General features: G+C 41.3%; 1 protein-coding gene across 1 annotated transcript in view; it reads right to left on the reverse strand.

The window, feature by feature from the left end:
* Nucleotides 1-17,500, reverse strand: part of LOC143023790 (uncharacterized) — a 111,183-nt gene that overhangs the window by 1,288 nt on the left and 92,395 nt on the right. Inside the window, exons 23-29 of the mRNA XM_076182407.1 lie at nucleotides 14,892-15,026; nucleotides 11,964-12,179; nucleotides 11,100-11,261; nucleotides 10,234-10,383; nucleotides 8,012-8,142; nucleotides 5,254-5,360; nucleotides 72-251 (exon numbers count right to left, since the gene is read on the reverse strand). Of these exons, the coding sequence (XP_076038522.1) occupies nucleotides 72-251; nucleotides 5,254-5,360; nucleotides 8,012-8,142; nucleotides 10,234-10,383; nucleotides 11,100-11,261; nucleotides 11,964-12,179; nucleotides 14,892-15,026 (1,081 nt within the window). The remainder of the gene's footprint in view (nucleotides 1-71; nucleotides 252-5,253; nucleotides 5,361-8,011; nucleotides 8,143-10,233; nucleotides 10,384-11,099; nucleotides 11,262-11,963; nucleotides 12,180-14,891; nucleotides 15,027-17,500) is intronic.

Genomic DNA, 17,500 nt, shown 5'->3' on the forward strand with positions numbered 1-17,500 from the left:
TTGAAAAATAAAATATATCTCAATATCACCTCAAAATTTTTCGCTGTAGTAAAGTTCTTGAGGAAACTCACCGTTGACTTCACAGACAAGAGGTCCTCCGGAGTCTCCCTGGCAGGTGTCTACGCCACCCTCCAGTCGTCCGGCGCAGAACATAGTGTCAGAGAGTCGGTTGGGTCCATATACGTGGTCGGTGCGGCATTGCTTGTCCGACAAAATGGGGAGGAAAGTTGACTGCATCAGACGAGAGTAGCCTAAGGGGAGATACGGACTGTCAGCTGGCTTTGTCGATTTTCTGTTGAAGCGACACTGCTTCTGACCCAGGGCAGTGGACAGGATGCAGGGATGACCCGTCATCCAGGAGGTGCCAAGATAAGAGGGAGGGAGTAGTGTGGAGGGGGGTGGAATATATAGGAAATGGAATGGGTGGGAGTGGTTTCTATGCCTTTTTCTTTTTGGCTACACCCCGTGTAGGGGGAAAAAGCCTTTGGTATATGTATGTATATTTATCAGAAGAAGCAACAGTGTTTCAAGCATAGTTGTTGCCTTTAGACGCTCCAGAACACGGGTTATCAACCTTTTTCCCATTACATAGCCCAAGAGTCTTCAGACCATCGACCTGTAACCCCATTAACCTGACACAGTACAGAATAGTAATATATTAACACTAAATATACAATGGCATCATAATGTATATCAAATGGTTCAAATTGTAATAACTTTACTCATCAGTTAATCATTAACATAAAAAAAATGTACAGTGTTCTCTCTGAAGATCTGAAAGTTTAAGCCATTTTTCGCTAGTCGTATAAATAGCCCGTAATTTTGCCAATGATGAATTCTAGACCTAATATCCCTAAAGCAACCTCACGGTTACATATAATGATTTCAGTCTCCAACTCCAAGTCTCCTGCCCACCTCTCCTGAGCCACGGCTTCACGCAATAAATATCCCTAAAAATCGCCGAGTGGCAAAAGTCCTCTTTTCATTTTCATACAGACATCTCTTCCCCTCCTACAACTACCAATCCCGCGCGAACGGGTGGTCTTTTCCAGGTTGTCCATAGTCCATTCTAGACCACAGCCAGCCAGTGCCCGCCATCCTGCCGTCACTATCATGGTCGACTCGCTAAGGAATTCTTCCCACGACGCAGATGCTGACGCGATGGAGACATCACCGTCCATCAAGCTCAGCGCCCCGTAAGACCACCACGTTGTCGCAGCCCAGACCCAGTTTCCCAACCTTCAATCCTGTCAATCCCGCCACCCGGTTCCTCAGTGCGGAGGTCCAGTTCAGATTGAAGAAAGTCGGGGAAGAGACATCGCAAGCGGATTACGTCCTCGCTGCCCTCCTTGACGAGATTTTCGAACTTATCGCCTAGTGGCTTGACTTTAAAGGCAGGGAATCCATCAAATATGAAGAACTGAAGTAATTTCTCACGCAACGGATCACACCCTCTGCCGCCTTTAGGGCGAACAAGATCCTGAAGTTGGGAAAATAGCCCTTCGGTGACCAACGTGCTTCAGACGCCCTCCTGGAGATGCGGGCATTAACCCGCATCCCCTCCGCTGACACCGACAGCCAAAAGACTATCGACATGCTTTGAGTTCTGTGGTTGTAACGGTTCTCCGATGGTATCCCCACCAGGATTCCTAACGCGGACGTCACGGACAACGACGAGCTTCGAGAACTCGGCGACAGCCTGAGCGACGCTCAGGCCGCCGACTTCCAACACATCTACGCCGTGCCCGCAGATCCACCACCGCCCCACGACGACAACAAACCGACTGCCGCCGCATCTACAAACAACACATCCCAGCACCTGCAATCCCCTCCAACCTCACAGCGTCCAGCACCGATATCCCGCTTACACCAGCAGCACCACGTCATCGCGGGCCAACTGTACTATTACCACGCACGCTTCGGATCCATTGCTCACAACAGTAGACCTCCATGCACATTCTAAAAAACGTGTACAGCGGCCGCCTAAGCACGCTTCGGTCCCCAACCCACACGCTACAGCCGTTACCTAGCCGCCGCAAATTGCGGCCGCCCCATCGACCACTTGTCATCTATTTTACTTTCAGTGTCCTTCCACAAAGACGCGGTTCCTCGTCGACACTGGCGCCTCCCTGTCCCTGTTACCACCCTCCAGATGGAAGGCCACGCGACCCACGGCCGATAACGTGCGCCTCCGCGTCCCCAACGGATCACCGATCCCTACTCATCGGCGCGGACCTCCTCGCGCACTACAGGTTCGTAGTGGATGTGGTTCGATGCTGCTTCCTGGACGACTCCTCTTTCGTCACCGCACCACCCAAGCTCAGCTGCAACGTCTAACTCGCCACGGATGACTTCGCTTACCTTCGGGAGGCCTACCCTGAGGTCTTTAAGCTAGAACTTAGGCAACACCCTTAGGCACCCGCCAAGCACAGGATGTATCACTGTATAAAGACTTCAGGCTCCTCGTGCTCTCGCATTTCCGCCGTTTGTCACCAGACAAAGTGGAAGCGGCGAAATAGACTTCGCCGATCTCGGGCGCCTAAGCATTTGCCAGCCTCCCCTTCACATCGTCACCAAGAAGGACGGCGTACTCAGGCACTGCGGAGACTACAGGCGCCTGAACATGATCACAGAGCCCTACCAGTACACCCTTCCTAAAATCACTGACGTCACTTCATTCCTGGATAGGGCGTTTTTTTTTTTTTTTATTTTTACACCAAGTTCGACCTATTGAAAGGGTACCTGGTTACTAGGTACCAATGCACCCCAACGATATTCCTAAGACCACCGTGACCACTCCCTTTGGAACATTCATCTTCAACTACAGCTGTTTCGGCCTCAGAAATTCCGGGGCCACGTTCCAAAGGATGACGGGCGGCATCTTGGGCGATTTGTCGTTCTGCAGATGCTACATCAATGACATCCTCATTTTCTCCGTTTCCAAAGAGGAATGCTTGCAACATATCACCAGTGTACTCGAGCGGCTGCAGCGCAACTGCCTGGTGGTCCGCTGTGACAAGTGTTCTTTCATCACAAAGGAGGTGAACTTCCTAGGGCACCACCTCTCGGCCCCTCCCTGAACAAGTGTCCGCCAGCAAGCACTTCCCTACTCCCACCACAATAAAAGCCCTGCAACAATTCGTGGGGATGGCAAATCATTACAATAGCTTCTTCCCCCAGATAGCTGGCACCATGGCCCCACTTTACACAGAAATCGCCGGCAGACCTAAGGGTCTTCTGTGGGGCTCCCATTCAGTAGGGGCCGCCGCAGCTCTCCTCGACTTTACTTCACCAGGCAGACCGCTCATCCTCACCACCGACTCTTCCAATCATGCCATCGGGGCCGACCTGGAGCAACTCGTCCAAGAACAACCCCTCTCCCAGCGACCCATCAGCTTCTTTAGCAGGAAACCTTAGCTTCTTTGGCAGGAAACTGTCGGGGGTGGGAGAATATTTAATATTCGACTGAGAGCTGCTAGCAGTCCACCATGCCATCCATCGCTTCAGCCATTTCCTCGAAGGCACGCTTTTCACGGTTCAGATGGACCACATGCCCCTGGTTCACGTCTTCACGCGTCAATCTGACGCATGGTGTCAACGGCAGCGTCGTCACCGTTCTGCCATTGCAGAATTTAACTGAACCCCTTTTTGAAGGGGGTGGGAAATTGTGAGGTTCCTGCCGTCTACATGAGGTCAAGGTAATCAGTTGCGGTGCAGAGTACACGAGCGTGCTGGTGACAGCACGAGGTCAGATCAGAAAGCATGTCAACTGCACGGAGGCAGGTAGGTTCCAGCTCACTCAACAGCGCCCATCGATATTCGCCTGCCGGTGGCGGCGAGACGACTTTTTTCCTTTGCTGCTGTGGTCTGGCACAAGGCTCACCTCTTCGTTGACGTCGGTAGGCAGGTTTACACCAAAGACAAATGCACACATTTCCCAAGTCACGTAATTCTCTGCTTTTAGAGTTGTACTTGGAAGAAAAGAGATACACGCACACTTGCTCGCTGGCTTAGCAGAGGCCCTTAATCCAACTCTAATTCAGAGCCCTTAACTCTTCGTCGGCTGATCCTGGGAGAGGAATTGGGGAGCCTCTCTTGTCGACCGGCCCGCACCCACGCCCTGGCCTCTTCGCTGACGCTGGCGAACGAGTTTACACTTCTGACATTTACACACAACTCCCAAATCACGTAATTCTCTGCTTTCAGAGTTGTGGTTGGTAGGAGAACGATAAAACAACACCCGCCCGCCTGACCACCCACCCACCCTCGCACCGCCATTGGATCCACTCTCCTGACTACGCTTCGGATACCGCTCGCTCATCGCTCAAACCCAACCTGGGGCTAAATAGGAACGCTCATGCCAAACCTGGGGCTAATCAGAAACGTGCTGCTTAGTTGGGGTTAATCAGCATCTCTACACGCGGGAAGTGAACTCTACTCACTTCCCGTAAGATACATACACACATCCCTCACGAACATAGCCACGCCCCACGCACAAACGTCTACACGCACTTTTTCTTCGACTAAAACTCGCTTCCTTTCTAACTTTCTCTTATACTATATCTTCTCATTTCAGTTTACGTCCCACTAAAGATTTTTCCGTTTTCCCACCTTTACTACTACGGCTCCTACCATTTTCTCAACTTTTGATGATTCTAATCGCAGGCGTCGGCGCCGCCATCCAAGTTCCCTGCCCATGTCTCCCGAGCCACGACCACCAACCGCCCCTAATCGCTCACGTAAAAGCGCATTGGTAATAGCCCTCTTTTATACACTATCTTTTTAATTTCTTACAGACATTCTTCCCCTCACAAAAACCGATTCCGCGCGAGAGGGTGGTCTTACCTAGCAAGTCGCAAGTCGCAGGTTGGTAAGTGATCGCGTCCTACCAACCTGTTTTCATATGCCGCTCCTAACTGGCCCAGTCACGCACCGGTTGAGCGGGTAGATTTGTATCAATAGCCCGTAATTTTGCCAATAAAACATATTGTCTTTGCCTCACCTTACTGGTAGCCATGCCGCTACAACTTAAAGACCCTGTTCACAGGACCAGATTTATTTTTTAAAATAGTTCCTAGACTACTGTGTTACTTCATCCAGGCTTTTTTTTTTTTTTTTTTTTTTTTTGTGGACAGGTAAATGCTTCTCATCACTTAACCCAACTTCAGGACGAAGTTTCAAATAGACCGAGGTTGGTGTTTACGCTATCATAATTGTCAGAAGTTGCCATCTACAAACATCGGACATACTTACCCACGTGCCTTCCCATACTACCCCAACCTGCAACGGAACACTGCATGCCGGGCTTGTAATTGAAATCTGGTAGTGGAAGACAGATAGGCTGTACCAAGCTGCTGAACCTGGTAGGGGAAAATAAGGATGGTAAATATCTACAAAATTATTCAGCGTAACTTAGTTACAGGGGATGGTATTGTTGAAGGGATTGTGGTTGCTAACATGGAAGGATAGTTTACGGGATAAGAAGGCTGTTACACTATAGAGGGATTGATTATATATATATATATATATATATATATATATATATATATATATATATATATATATATATATATATATATATATATATATATATATATATATATATATATGAAAGATAAAGTAACTGGAAAAAGTCCAGTTGAATTTTTCTAACTATATCTGGATGATGATTTACTACATCAAATTTGCAGAGAATCTGTCATATATTCCAAACAAAAAAGTGTGCATGATTCTAAATTAGCAATAAACTGTTTGAAAAACTTTTTTGAATACTTTTTTTTCGGGTACCAGACTCCCTAGTGAACGGCACTACTGGAGTACTGATGACTTAAAAACTCAGATCATTAGAAAGACTGTCAAGAAATAGATTTCTAAGCATCAAAAGGTTCCTTCATTTTGTTAACAACGAAAATGCAGAAAGCCAAGACCACTAGCTGATACTTTGAATGAGAAATTCAAACAGTTTGGGGTAGTTGCAAAGGAACCATTACCTGTATTATTATTATTATTATCATCATAATTATTATCAGATTATAAATGTTATCATAATAATGATCCTAACGTTTGGGAAAATAATAAATTTATACAGATTGTGTTGCACACTGCGCGTTCGCGGTGAATGAAAGTAAATGTTATAATTGCAGAGAGGAGTCAAGCCAAAGAAAACATAATCATAATTAGGCATAGAAAACTAAAGCAAATAAAAGAAAAGGGCGACAATAAAATTTTTATATTTTATATAAATGAGCATAAAAAATATATCATTACGATATATTCATTTTATCTTTTCGTGGTTTGTGGGGCTGGCAACCACTCAGACGTAAACCTTGCCGGTCATCCGGAATTGTTCATACATGAATGTAGGAGACGGTTTCCACCGTATGCCACTGTAGTGACGATACCCGGAAGAAGTTAATGTATCACACAGTGATGTTACCAAGTCACTTCAGGTCCGAGGTGAGCAGCGGTCGGGGGCCATTACTCAGAGTGAACACAGCTGCATCCAGGATTCGAATAGACGCCAAACACGCATTTACCAGACGCTTGCTCTAACAACGGCGGGCTCCCACGAGATGACTAGCAGATAATTATATGCGCAGACAGCTAATCACTGACCAGGGTACTATGTATCTATGGCTTGAGCCCAAACACTTTACTACTTGCAGCACCATACCTGATGTTTGGTGCTTTAGATTTTTTTTTTTTTAGAACTGTACAGGCCCTAATTACACATCCTTTCCATGTGATAGAAAAAAATATCTTCTCATAAAGGAATAGTGAGCCACTTCACTGCCATTACTGTCCCTCCTTTCTTTTGCCTCTTTAAATCGATACAGTACCAATTCTAATTACCAATTCTCTTTCTTTTTCTATTCACCATTATGTTCCAATGTGTGCAGGGCCCTCACATGGGGTGGTGGGGATGTATATGCCTTGGGGCGGCATATTTAGTGGGGCGGCATTTCTAGTCTGGACATTCCGCCCACAAGGCTGACAAAATAATTATGATAAAATAGATCAAAGAAGCCCTGAATATTTTACCGCAATATACGAATTCTGCGTTAGAATCAACGGAATGTGAAATATTTTCCTTTATCCTTTCTACAATAGGGACATTAAATACAAATTCTAAAATGAGTTTATTTCGCAAGACAGTAGCTATAATAGACAGTAAGGAATGGTGGAGATGGGAGGTGGTGATTGTGGAGAGGGGGGAGGGGGTCACTGAGAGCTTTGCCCAGGGGGAGCACTTAGGCATGTTAGGGTTCTGTATATGTACTGTGGCGAACAAATGGTATGGAGTGAGAGGACTAAGATTTCCCTCCAAAGAATCAAGGCAAAAGGGAGTCTTGGAGCAGAACTCCAACTTGAATCCAAGTATCAACGAATGTGCATGGATGTAAGAGCAAAAGGGAGGAGATTGGTAATATGTTTGTGAGAAGGATGAACGTGTTAAAACTGAGTTAAACGAAACTGAAAAGGTAAAATGCGTGAGTGTAGTAGTTTCAGAGGGATCAGTTTGTTAAGTGTAGTTGGGAAGGCTTATGAGAGGGTTTTTGAATGAGAGGTTTTTCTCGTGCCTGAACACGTGATGGTGATGCTCAGTCTGTTTCGTGACCTCAGCTAGCGAATACATATGGCTGAGATTAGTGCAGAGGTATGTTGTAAGGTATGTATGTATATAGATAGATAGATAAGTATTTTAGACAAATTATTTGGATGATGGAGAACATAAACACAGGGGAAGGTACGGAACCCGAAACACTAACGTTTCGTTCGCGTAGAAGTTCCACGCGAACGAAACGTTAGTGTTTAGGGTTCCATATTATATATATATATATATATATATATACATATACATATACATATATATAGATATATATATATATATACATACAGTTCAAACATTACAACATACCTCTGCAGTAATCTCAGCCATGTGTATTTCTAAGCCAGGCTAAGCTTTTCCTAGGGGCAAAGTGACAAAGATAATGTCTGCTATCCCACCTACCTAATATGTTTTCCCTTGAGCGGTTTCAACTTGATGATGGCAATGTCGTTGTTTAGGTCAAGTCCTTTAGCGAAATCCAAATGAACCCTTATGTCATGGACCCGAAACTCCTGCTCTTCTGGCTCAACTTCCTGAAAAAAAAAAAAAAAAAAAAAAAAAAATTATAATGGTTTGTTCCTTATTCCCCAGAACAGCATTTCTTAAGATTTTTTTTACCTTGGCACACACTGTACTTAGATTTAGGCACCTCAACACCTTGTACACAGGATTAGGTAGTCCAGCACCCCTTACATGTGTTTAAAACTATTGCAGTGCCTTCATGCTACAAGGATGAAATAACGTAAATTGTGTAAAAATAGAATATTAATTTTGTGTGGCCAAAAATCAGGTATCAAAGGTAAGCAAGGAAAAGTATTCATAAATAAGGATCTAACTAGCTTGTGAATAACTGTAAAATGATTAAAAAAAAAAAAAGAATAAGAACAATATGTCTCCGAGAAATGAAAAAATTCTGACTTGGCCGACTTGCTCAAGCTGGGGCTAAGTTCTATATACTGGAGACAATTAAAATTGGATTACATGTATGAAAATATTAGTATGTGGGGAAACGGAGGAGCACAGTTTGAACTTCCTCGTTCACCTCAAAGAATATATTTACTGGCTTCTTCATGTGGTCACTACCTTGTTTTTCAAAATAGCTCAAGCAGCCTAGAGCGCACAAGGATTGCCAAACCACCTAATTTACGGCCAGCTGATAGTGTTAGTGTTATCACTGAATGTGTGTGGGAATTTCTAAATTTGCGTAAAAAAATACATCATTATTTCCTTGTGTGAAAGGAAGTGTGATGATGTTGACATATAAAATGTTAAAATTCAAATGCAAGATATGGGTTTTAATATAGTTTATAGAAATACAAATGAAACTGATAAGTTGAAATCTGAATTTTTTTCATCGGAATAGAAATTAATGGTGAACCGAGGTTAAAAATGTAAAAAAATTATAATTAATCTGTTCCTGTAAAAATAGAGAATGGGTGAATAGTTTTAGAAAAAATCCTTATAATAAGTTTTGCTATATCCATTAGGTCAAATTGTGCACAGTAGCGATAAACACTTTGATGAAATAGAGATTCCTGCCATAATACAGTAGCGACATTTTATATGGAGATCTTCATTAACACATAGGCATAAATAGTGATATTCTCCCTGTGCAGGACGATTGGGAGGTGGTGTATCACAATGATGTAGTTGTCACAATAAATGAACTTGGAATGATAAAGAGCTAATGAAAATTTAACAGCTGATAAAAGTAGTCTTCATATGGAAAAATCACTGGAAGTGTGTGAAAATTATAAAAAGAAATTACTTTAATAGAAGATTACATACAAATAAAAATAATGGTAAAGCAAGAACTGCCCTTGAAACAATTACGTATTAATTGGTTTGTCATCATTAATAAAAGAAATATAATAGTTTAAAAATTTAGATTTGGAGCCACTGTATCCTACCATTACTAACCATTACGATAGGTCACACGCCATGACACATAATCCCCCACGTACATGAAGGCACTAGCCTTTAGCAATCTTGATGACCTCACATTTCCTAATCATAAACACCTGACTCAGATAACGCAAGACATCATAACAAGCTACATCGCGCCATCGCCCAGCAAGGAAGTACCTAATGTCACCAGACAGTTCATTAACCTTTCCTTATACCTACCAAGCTACATTATCGTAACTCCAATACATACTAACCACAACCACAAATAATATTACTAAACCCCATACAATGCAACTAACACACATATAATATATATTATTACCACAGACACATTTTCTATGTGACAACCTACACCAAACATGCTTAGCTAGGCTATTTTTCCTATATAACGAGGCGACTGCGTTCGCTAGAGGGAGGAGCTAGGGGAGACATTCTCGTTAGACTCACCTCGCGAGATCATATCCCAGCCTGCAGATATATTCATAAGTACATGCCAATAAACCAAGAAAACATAAGAAGATTTATTTGACCCCCACAACTTATCGACTGATTAAGTAGTTTCTAATTAGCCAGAACAAATCCATAAAATGCTTTGTCATATCAAAAGGGTCAATTCTTTCACATGCTCTGTTACCATTGCTGCTAGTAGTACATAATTACTCTAATGAAAGTATAAACAAGAAAATATTAGAAAAAAAAATAATAGGGCTACTAACAGCGTTATCAAAGTCTCCAACTCTGATGATGTAGGTGGAACTAGGATACCTATTGACACAGTGGGCAGCCGTCATGATATGTTCCGCTGTAACGATCACTCCACCACACCAGTGAGATGAACCTGTCGTTGTGCGTAGACGTAGACCAGCCTGAGAGGACCCATAACAAAACAAAATATAGTCACCTACATTTGTAGACACAAAAAACATCTTACTCTCACCTGAGGGAGATGTATCCTAATTAATAAATTAGTTTATATGAATGAGTGACTTCCGTTATGAAAAAGACACAGCTTATAGAGTAAAATAGGAAACTCTGGAGAAGTGTAAAGGTGCCTTTATTTGTAATACAAGGATAGCATTCTTATCACATTTCTTTACATCAAACATTTACACGATGCATGAGGTTAATTGGATTCATCCTTGTCCATAGAAAACATCAGCCATTGTAATCTAAATAAGGAGATGCAAATGTATATCTAACACCAAAGTATATCATTTAGCTGTGGGGACATTACTATCATATTCGATTACCCTTTTCAGTATGATAACATCCTGACCAGATTTAATTGTGGCTTGTCCCAGACAAATTTACTCAGCTAAACTGGCATCACTGAAGTGAAATTCAATCATATCTGAGAAATATACAGTAGGGTAGACAGCTATTACAGAGCATAAAAGGAGAAAACTTTTGCTTAATGTGCAGTGGCTCTGTAGATGAACTGTAACAGTAGCACCTGACAAATTATAATTATCCAGGGAGATTGTTTATTTTTCACGTTGACAAATGAAACACAATGTCAACCACAATGAACGGGAAGATTATAATGATGCTGTTATATTGCCAAAACCAAAACTAGCCTTACCATCCATGGATGTGCACCAGGCTGGGGGACATAGCCTTTCACAATGCGAGGGGCTTCGAGGGGCGGTGGTTTTGGGCGGTCAGACACAGTGCGAAAGCCACAGTGTTGAGGTAAACTTGAGGGGGGCGGCCGGGATGTTGACACCATTGGTCCACTTCCGTCCTGAGTAGAAAACCAAAGATATGTGGAGTGTTGAAATACAAGAGGAGAAAAGATAGCCAAATCAAATAAATGATCAAGAACAAATAGATAAAATCCAATATTGCCAAAAGAATAATAAAAAAGTAAGACGACTCAACCCAAGAGCTCCTACAATCTATAACTCATAACCTCAACTTCCTTTTGTTATGTACTCTGTAACCCTCTGCACATCTCTTTAAAATCAAGACCATCTCCATTAATAGCCCACATTCCTTGTGCCTTTTCATCTTAAAATTTTTGTTTCTAATTTCAGGGCCAGTAAATACCTGTTGTGGTTGTTTTCAGATTTTCTCACTTCATTTCACTTTTCAATACAACGGGGCACTGAAAGAATTTTTGTATAAAAAATTAGGCAATCTTACTCAGCTGAAGAGACAGGTGTCATGATCGAGGGTTCCTGAGGTGTTTTCATTCATCAAGACTGTTTAAGTTAGATCTCGCTACTTCAGATGAGATTTGTCACAACATCTAGTTAGTGCTCTTATTCTGCCCTTCCATTTTCCTTCACCTGTCGCCTCACCCTCTATTTTCCCTTCCCCTATCCAGCTCTTCCGTTCTGCTTTCCCTCTATTCTTCTTCCTTTCTTTGTTTCTTTCTCCCATTCCCCCACCCTAGACCTGTTTCACTCTAAAGTCCATTACACTTTGTTGCATATAAACCAACCAGTTCAGGAAGTAATTCAGGTGAGCAGGTGAGCCCGACGTCCTCTGAGTGGTCGCAATTGGTGACACCCCAGAGCTGATGCGTGCACTCCACAACACTGGTTTCATAGCCCAAGCACCGTAGGTCGTCCAACCAGATCTGGCCCTCACCTTCGCCAAAGGTATTGTTTTTGTGGACTAATTTTGCGCTCCCCCAGCCCAGCATTCGACAAAAAACCTGTTAAAAACAAAATCAAAGGTTAACAAAAATCAAAAACCTTCTTAATGCCAAGAACTACAGTTCTCTGCATGTGTGTTACATATACGTGATCTCTCATTAATAAAAAAAAAATGCAGGAAACATACCTCACATTCGTAGAGTGGATAATGCAACTTTCATTGTAAAACCTTATGAAAAGGCGAGACAGACTGGCAGACCAGAGCTACTGGACTCCAGTGGGAAGAAGGTGGTAGAGGGACTAGAGACAATGATCTGGATGACAGTGCAGAGAGCATATAGTAAGTTCAGGAGGAGACAGTGCTTCTTTACTGCAGTGGCGGTAATAAAGAGTTGAATAAAAGATCTCAGTGACATCTATACCAAAGGAGAAAGTGCAGGCCAATAACTAACTGCTTAATCAAGATAGAAATGCTTCCTTCACTACTGATATTGTAGCAAATTGATAGTATCGTGGCATCCAGCAAAACAAGAAAGTACCGCTTGATAAGGAACGGGTAGGAATTAGAATCTGGATATTTCATATATTTCATATATTCCATAAATGCGCAATGAGGGTATATATAATGGGAAAAGCCCGAATACATGGGAGAGAATACCAAGTAAATAGGGGAATATACAGGACAAACTTTAAACATATATATATATATATATATATATATATATATATATATATATATATATATATATATATATATATATATACCAAACTAAGAAATGGATATGTAAAAATAGTAAGGGAAGAAAAAACTATGAAAAAGACATAATAGACAAATGTAAAGATCAACCTAAATTATTCTACAGATATGTAAATGGTAAACTAAAAAAATAAGCAGGAAATAGTGAAACTACGCCAAGGGAATACAAAATATACAGAAGATATAGATATGACTGAAATTACGAACAAGCATTTCTAATTTGTATTCAAAAAGAAAATATATATAATTGGGATGAAGGAAGGGGAGGAAGACCCCCCCTCCACAGTGAAAGAAATAATTGTGACACAGAAAGAAATAAGAGACCAAATAATGAACCTTGATGTCAGAAAATCATACGGCCCGGACGGAATTGCAAACTGGATACTAAAAGAACGTATAGATGATCTAACGTACCAAACATATTAGATAGCAGATTGCTCACTCAAAGAAGGAAAGGTACCGCAAGACTGGAGAAATGCCAGTATAGTGCCAATATATAAAGGGGGAGACGAACTATAGAACGGTCTCCCATACAAGTACAATAACTAAAATATGTGAAAGTCATCAAAAGTTGATGGACTAAACATCTGGAGAACAATATACTTAGCATGGAGCCAAGAATGAGTAACAAAGTTCAATATCTAAAAATGCAAAGTACTGGCAATGGGCAATAGTGACAAAAGGCCATACTTAAACTATTCCATGGTAAGTGAACTCATTACAAAGGTAAAAAAAAAAAAAGACTTGGGAGTCTTGATATGCATCAATCTTCCTTTTCTGTATTTCTCATTTCTTTCTCTATATATTTCCTCATTTAGTTCAAACTCAAGTAGTATGTGGTCACTTTTCCCAATTGGTGTCTTTTGTTTTATTTTATCCACAATTTCAGCCTATGATATAAATATTAGATCTAGTTTCGACGGTTCTCTATTTCTATATCTGGTATTTTCTTTTACCCATTGTGTCATTGTATATTCTATAGTCATGCCAAGTAATATATTTCCCCAAAGGTCCTCTCCACATTTCACTATTATCTCTTCCCAACATATTTCTTTGCAGTTAAAATCACCCATAAGCACTACGTTTCCTCCGGCCTTCATTGTCTCATTTAATGAATGCTTTGTGTCTTCTAACATTTTAAAACAATCACTTTTTCCAAGAACCCGTTTTTAGGGATACATATGTCACCACAAATTTCTACTTTTCATGCCACTATTTTCAACTTTTATCACATTTAAATTTTCTTAGTCAAAAATATGACTTTTCCATCTTGTTTTAACTCTCTATTTTTTTGTCCAGTGATTATATAATCCTTGACCAACACTGTTTTTCTTCTGACAGATAATCATTTAACTCGTTTAATCATGAGATCAGACTATTTTAGTATAAGTCACTTTTAGCTTTTTTCCTTCTGTCTCGTTCTCTGTTCCTTTCGTTTTTTTTTTTTTAATGTACCATTTTCTTAGCCTGATGTTTAGTACTTTCCAATAAAATTCGTTCTTTTCGATCCCTATTCTTTTCTCGTTTTTTTTTCTTTTTTTTAGCTGCCCTTCTTAGCGTCTTCTCTCTTTCTTTTTCCTCATCGTTCATTTTTTATCCATATATTTTATAGTTTTCACTATTTGCCAACCTTCCTGCTTTTGCTAATACTTCTACTTCCAATTGTGACCAATTTGATCTTTAGAGGCCGATTTTTTTCTTTTGAGTATTGCCCCATATGTGTGTGCGTGTGCGTGCGTGTGTGTGTGTGTGTGTGTGTGCGTGTGCGTGTGTGTGTGTGTGTGTGTGTGTGTGATTCACCACAGACTTGGATCACGTGTTGAACTCTTAATCAATAGCTATTACACTCCCAAATGAGAAAGTGCTACCTAGAAAAAAAAAATTCAAGGTAATACTGGACTAAAGGTTAACCAAATCTATTCTTTAAACCTTGGCGTTGGCTAAATAAAACCTTTAGTTACTCAAAGGTAAAAATCGGCCTTAATAGATTACATATTCTTATCCAGATACTTACATGTCCTTCCTCGATGCCAAAGTCGTCATCACAGACGGTACCCCATTGGCCTAAGTACTTGACCTCAACTCGACCTGACCTGGGCTCTTCACTAGGATCTTCTTTCCCTCCTACCAATCGTACCTCCACTGGGGACTGCAAGACAGCATACATGGCAGTTACTCTAAAATCTTGAGTTTTGAAAGAATTCTTTAGTTTCTTGAATCTATACCCTTAACGTAAGACTCAGATCTTTAACTTCTAAAACATGAACTCTGATATAAAGTCTGAGACCCCTTATTGTTTTTCTGCATGCTTATTGCATATGGATGGCTAAACAGCAACAATCTGTAAACAATGTTTATCATCCAATCTTGTAATGTTGATACCATATGCATATGGCATACTTCTCTTTTATCCAGGATACAAACCCATTTTACTTAGAATGCCCAAAATACTTACCTTAAACGCATAATAGATATACACAATGGTTCTTTCCATCCTTATATGGGAGGTGGCCAGTTAAGCCATGCATCCAGCTTTCAGGTTTAAGGTCATATTTTTGTACAATTGGTATAAATTTAGACACAACTTCTTAAAATGCAGAACCTTTACCCAAAATTCTTGGCATACCTTTTACTCCTTCCAAAGCTACCTAAAATATTTTTTAACTAAAACATTTATCTTCTTAGCCAGAACATTTGTTGTATTTATCCAAGGTACATCAAATCTACCTATATATCTCATTTCCAATACATTGCTCATCTTAGAATTGCAATATGCAGCTGGCATTACTCATGTCCCCTCATCCCTATGTCACTCTCTTTTTCCCAAACCTCTTCTTTCTAGTCTTACATGGTGCATCATCATTCGCAATCCCTACAAGATGCTGTCATGTTTTATCAATTTTGTTTCTATAAGACTAGGCAACAGCATTATGCTATATCAGGACTCTAGACGTATAGGCTCCCTCTTTCCACAATCCCTTGCGAGATGGCCCGAGCGCCCACACATATAACAATGCAACCTATGGGGTCTCCTTCATCCGCTGTGGTCACCCCTGGACTCCCGCGTTTTCCCTTTTCTATCGGCCGGTGAACTCTTCTCCAGTAGGTCTCCTCTCTTCATCGTAGAGGCATCTCGATCCTTGGTCTTGTGCAAGGCCTTTTGATTTTTCTGTCGCTATTGCAGCTAAAGGCCTATCCTTCTGTGTCCTTGAGAGCACGGATTACCAATACGTCCATGTTCGCAGACACGGTATCATCTACTTCGTGTAGCCCTGCGGATACGTGATCTGGGAAGCTATTCACAAACAACATTCTAACCACTTGTTCCAAGCCTTTGCCTTTAAGTCTTGATAGTCCCGCTAATCTCCTATTTTCGCCAGCCCAGCGCATTCTTTCTAGCCGATTAAATGATTCGAACGCACTCCTAGCGAATACATCTCCGAGCCTCTTTTTCAGTTCTTCTACATCTTCTTGAACTTTCTCTTACATTTCTAGGTAGATAGCTAATGCGTCGCCTTCCCGATTAAGGGCAATATAGCTCGCGACATCGCTCACACCGATAATTTTGCCACTAATTCTGCCTTTTAAGCCACACGGCGGCGTCTCTATTGCCATCAAACGGCTTTAGGGTTATGTTACTTATCATGAACGGTTTCCTCTTTGTGCTAGTTGCCTCGTTCATGCCTAGATAGCTTGTGGTCGCGGGGCCACGTTATTTCCTGCCTCCTCTTCGATCCCGATGACGGAGACTTTTCTAGCCATTTTCTCTTTCATTCGCATCGCCTATCAATCCTACCTTAGCTAATTATTCTCTACCTTTTTCTTCCACCGCACCTTTCCTTTTCTCACTCGCTCTTACTTTCGTTTGCTCCACATACAATCTGCCCCATACGCATCAGCCAACACCCACAAGCCCCCTTCTATATATTTTATATTATTTGTTTTTGTTTTGTTATCATTTGTCTGTTTGATTTTCATTTATTATTAGTTATGTCAATTTATTATTATTTACTATTTACCTGTTTGTTTATTATTTAACTATACCTATGCATTTATTTATGTATTTTATTTGTTATTTACATTATTATAGTTTTTATTTATTATTTTATTATTATGATTTTTTCGCATCCGACCTAGATATGGACCAAAAGGTCTCCTGTCGGCATGCTCCGCCTTTGTAATCCTTTGTAATCCTTTACACGGTGACCTTTGACCCCGTGCCAGGGGTGCCAACTGCACACTCATACTCGCACCCCCCCCCCCCCATTCATACCACACTGAGCAAACCACAAAACAGTTAACATACTGGCAGGATTAAACCTGTAGTCTGACGCTCTCCACTATGGCACATGTTTTTCTTTGCCCCTACCATTTCTCAGATTTAGCTTCTTTTTAGTTTCTATGTCCATCTCCTAGTTCTTTTGTCCTGCATCATCTCATCCTAATCCTCCCTCTACTCAATTTTCATTTCTTCCTTTTCCTCATTTTCCTCTTTCTTTTCCATCCCCTCCCCTATTCCTTCTCTTCACCCTTTCCATCCTCTTGATTCTGTCTTCCTTCAGCTCATTATGCACTTCGTCTTCCACAGATGTTTGTAGGACCAGTTAGTGAGACATTGAATGA

This window comes from Oratosquilla oratoria, unplaced genomic scaffold (genome assembly GCF_046742065.1).
Source record: "Oratosquilla oratoria isolate Oo_2021 unplaced genomic scaffold, ASM4674206v1 SCAFFOLD61, whole genome shotgun sequence".
In the NCBI taxonomy this organism is placed as follows: Eukaryota; Metazoa; Arthropoda; class Malacostraca; order Stomatopoda; family Squillidae; genus Oratosquilla; species Oratosquilla oratoria.